The 3915-nt window shown below is 39.9% G+C and overlaps 2 protein-coding genes across 2 annotated transcripts in view; both read left to right on the forward strand.

The window, feature by feature from the left end:
* LOC131880304 (iron-sulfur cluster co-chaperone protein HscB-like) overlaps positions 1 to 141 on the forward strand; it is a gene marked incomplete in the record, with an annotated part of 1697 nt that extends 1556 nt beyond the window's left edge. Inside the window, 1 exon segment of the mRNA XM_059226902.1 lies at positions 45 to 141.
* LOC131880298 (protoporphyrinogen oxidase-like) lies at positions 26 to 1699 on the forward strand. The gene has a single exon (XM_059226894.1). It carries the CDS (start codon positions 143 to 145, stop codon positions 1562 to 1564), a length of 1422 nt encoding a protein of 473 aa, XP_059082877.1. The 5' UTR covers positions 26 to 142; the 3' UTR covers positions 1565 to 1699.
* Positions 1700 to 3915: the final 2216 nt, after the last annotated feature.

Below are 3915 nucleotides of genomic sequence, written 5' to 3' on the forward strand. Positions count from 1 at the left end.
ATGCCTGAGCTATCAATGGGATCATCCTGAACCTAACTAATAGGACTAAGGAATTAGATGAAAGGAAATAAAGAGTCTCATACCAAGTCATAAACCAAATGATCCTCAAACAACTTCAATAGACTGAGTAATTCATTCTAGGATGAGCTACGTGGTGGCTGGAGGTGGATTGGGTGGCTTGGCCGTGGCCCATTATCTGGCCAAACTGCCGACAACCCGAAAAATTCTGATCTTAGAAGCCTCATCCCGAATGGGAGGTTGGGTTCAGACCTCAACTATGAATGATGGCGTGTATTTTGAGCATGGGCCTCGAACTGTCAGACCCGTGGGTCCAGCCGGACATAACACGTTGAATTTGATCCAAGAATTGGGCTTGGATCAGGATGTCCTCCCAATCTCACGGCCTCATCCCATTATCACCAAACGTCTCATTTATGCAGATGGAACGCTATGTGAGCTCCCATCGAACCTTACGAGTGCCTTGAGAACCCTCCCACCTTTCAAACGGCCCATTGCCACTTGTTTGTGGAACGATATCCGGGCTCCTGCCAAGATATGCGAAGATGATACCTTGTTTGAATTCGTGTCCCGAAGATTGGGTGCTGATATCGCCCAAAATCTGATCGATCCCATGACCCGCGGGATTTGTGCGGGCGATGCCAGACAAATCAGTGCAGCGGCTTTCGTGGCTGGTCCCCTTTTTCGAATGGAACAAGAATCCGGTGGAATCGTAAAACATCTGCTCAAGAATTCCTTCTTCCAAGAGAAAAGTGTTTTGGAAGAGAGCGAAGAATCAGATCTGGTTCAGAGAGCTAAGAGTGAAAAGTGGGGGGTTTGGAGCCTAAAAGGTGGACTAGAGACTTTTACCCAAAAATGGAGTCAAGTGCTTGAAAAGCAAGGCGTCGAGATTCGGCGAGATTCGAAGATTTCGGATCTTCGTTCAAACAAGAAAGGAGAAGAACTTCAAGTGATCATGGAAAATGATGAAGTTTTCGAATGTGATCACCTCTTCCTGACCATTCCAGCTTTCGTTTCGTCCCGGCTTTTTGACAAATTGGATCCAAACTTGAGCAATATTCTCAATAACATCCCTTTTGTCGACGTGGGCGTGGTAAATCTCGAGTTTGAAGGCCGTGTAACGGATATTGAAGCCTTTGGGTTTCTTGTGCCGTCCAATCAACCAGTTCGCATCTTAGGTACAACCTTCGACACTTGTGCCTTTCCCCAGGGAAACAAAACCATTTTCACTGTCATGATGGGTGGGAAATGGTTCCAAGAATTATTCGGAGAGAATCCGAGTCCGGATTCTCTCGGAGAAATCGCGTTGAGCGAACTGAGGCACATCATGAACATCCAAGAACAACCCAACCGGGTCATGGTCAAGATTCATAGAAAGTGCATTGCACAATATATTGTGGGTCATAAGCAACAAGTGCAATTGGCTCGGGAACGTGTGAGATCACATGGCTATCCCTTGAGTTTGGTCGGGAGCAGTTATGATGGAGCGGGCGTAAATGATGTGATCATGAGTGGCAAGCAACAAGTGCTCGCCGTGTTCGAGTAAGATTTGATGTCAACTTGACGATCCCCATTGTTTGGCCGTTTAAAAAATTGTCATGATATTTTTTTTTTATGACTTTGCAAAATCTGATGACAGTGTGAGTCCTTTTGCAAAATAAAGTATTTATATTGTTTCTTATTTGATAGTTTTGGGTCTAATATGCTTTGACAAAGATGAGAAAGCATAAGACGAGATAAAGAAAGACAAATACGTTTTGCAACTTTGGGATTGAAAGGTGTTTTTGATGGCATTTCCAGGAAGCGCTTTTGGGATTGAAGTACACATAAATTTACCAAAAATGTCATGAAAAATTGCAATGAAAGAAATAAATTTACTTCTTTGGGACCAAAAGGTGTTTTTGGTGTCATTTGCAGGAAATACCTTTGGGTTGAAGTACATATTAATTTACAGGAAATATCATGAAAGATTGCAATGAATGAAATCAATTTACTACTTTGGTACAGAAAGGTGTGCCCCTCGAGTGTCAGGGTCTTAACAGCTTGCAACCCAAAAGAGAGGGTTTCAAATTAAGTATTATTTTTTTTTGAACAAATTCAACGAAAACTACGTTATCGACGCCCAGATCCACGTCATTTCACTGTATTTCAAAACATGACGGCTTTTGTATGGATTCAAATTATGTTATAGTAAGTCTATCAAATGTAGAATTTTTTTTTGTAAATTCTATATTTTTAGGGTCTTAATAGCTAGCTAGCTAAAACACCGGGTTCTAAACGAAATGAAAACGGTCGAAAATATTCGATTCACGCCATTTGGCATTAGTGTAAAATGTCGCTTCTTTTGTTTGGTTCCACATCATGTACATGGTGGGTGTAGTATTTGTTGCATTTCTCGACAGTCTATTTCATTTCAGGGTCTTAACTGCTTTTCAAACAGAAATACAGGGTTCTAAACTAAATGAAAGTGGTAGAAAACCATTATCGAAAATTCCAATATCCACGCCTTGATTTACGTCATTTGGCTCTTGCTCCAAAATATGACTGGTTTGTTTGGTGTGAAATAATGTCATGGTGAGTCTATTAAGTGGGTATTTTTTCGCATCTTGTAATCCGAAACAGAGGGTTCGCATTAAATAAAAATGGTCAAAAACATTCATCTAGAATTCCAATATCCACGCCTTGATTCACGTCATTTGGCTCTTGATCTATAATTTGAAATTTGAAAAAAAAAGGGAAAAAAACGGTCGGATTAAACGTTTCGTTTGGATTCGGATTGGGGAATGGAAAAAGTCGGATTGGGTTCGGATCCGATCCAAGTCCAAAATTGCAATATAAAGAAAATGAATGTAAATTTGTTTTGAGAATGGTTTCTTTCACAACTCTCAAAATGTGAGGGAGATCAAAGAACAGGAGATAGTCGCAAACACCTGAAAGTGATCAAGGTCAATAAGACAACGTTCCTTCAAATCTACTAATGCATTATCTGACACTAAGAAACCCGCGCTCAAGATAAGCCACACACTTCTAGAACTATGGACTTTGTGAACGTGCTTCCCGCCAAATCGGTCTGCTCTTGGTCATAACGACCCTGAGTCACTTTTCGAATTAAAGTGATAAAATAAGGAATGTAGAACCTCTAAATTCAAGGCAGGCCATTCTTATATCATTTACTTGTAAAGAGGTTCCTTTCAAAGTTATATTGTCAAAAGCTTTTATGTAGCTGATCAAGAGCAGGCAAAAAATTCAAATTTTATCTTGTGCTTACTAGATAACTTTGGACATATCTCCTGAGTTCCCTAGGCATAGTTTTGGGCTCAAATTTGGCCAAGTCCTTCTATTCAGCAAGACCTTATGGTCGTATCAAGCGCCTATTTGGAATAAAATGAGCGGTTTAGGTGAAATGAAATTTTTGCTTCCATTTGCAGTCCACATTCGTCCGTGGATAAGCTGACAAACATCGGCCAAATGAAATTGTTGCATTTATTTTTCATCGCCCAGAAATAATGACAGTGATTTTGTTCCCGAAGTACAGACTCCACATCTATTGTCGGTGTGTCTTTGGGAATTAGAAACCAAACGACGACGGTCTATTAGAGACAATATTCTTTACTTATCTTTTTGGCAAATTAATGTGTATTCAAACTGAATTTTTTTCCCTCGAAATGCCATCGAAAGTACCGTTAAGTCCAATTTTTCCCTTGATTTTCAAAAAGTAATATTCCTTCAATAATTTGTAACATTTCACATGTGTTCATAAATCCAAACTTATTGTGAACTATATAATAAAAGATCCTTAAAAAAGGCCCTTTCGATGAGCAAGATAATGCAAGGCATCCAAAAACATTATTTTATGACGAATCTGTAGGACCTGTCATGCTAACATTGTTAGTCGGC

This window comes from Tigriopus californicus, chromosome 5 (genome assembly GCF_007210705.1).
Source record: "Tigriopus californicus strain San Diego chromosome 5, Tcal_SD_v2.1, whole genome shotgun sequence".
Lineage (NCBI taxonomy): Eukaryota > Metazoa > Arthropoda > Copepoda > Harpacticoida > Harpacticidae > Tigriopus > Tigriopus californicus.

Excerpts from the sequence above, each read along its gene's own strand:
- LOC131880298 (XM_059226894.1), top strand. The coding sequence starts at position 143 with ATGAGCTACGTGGTGGCTGGAGGTGGATTGGGTGGCTTGGCCGTGGCC.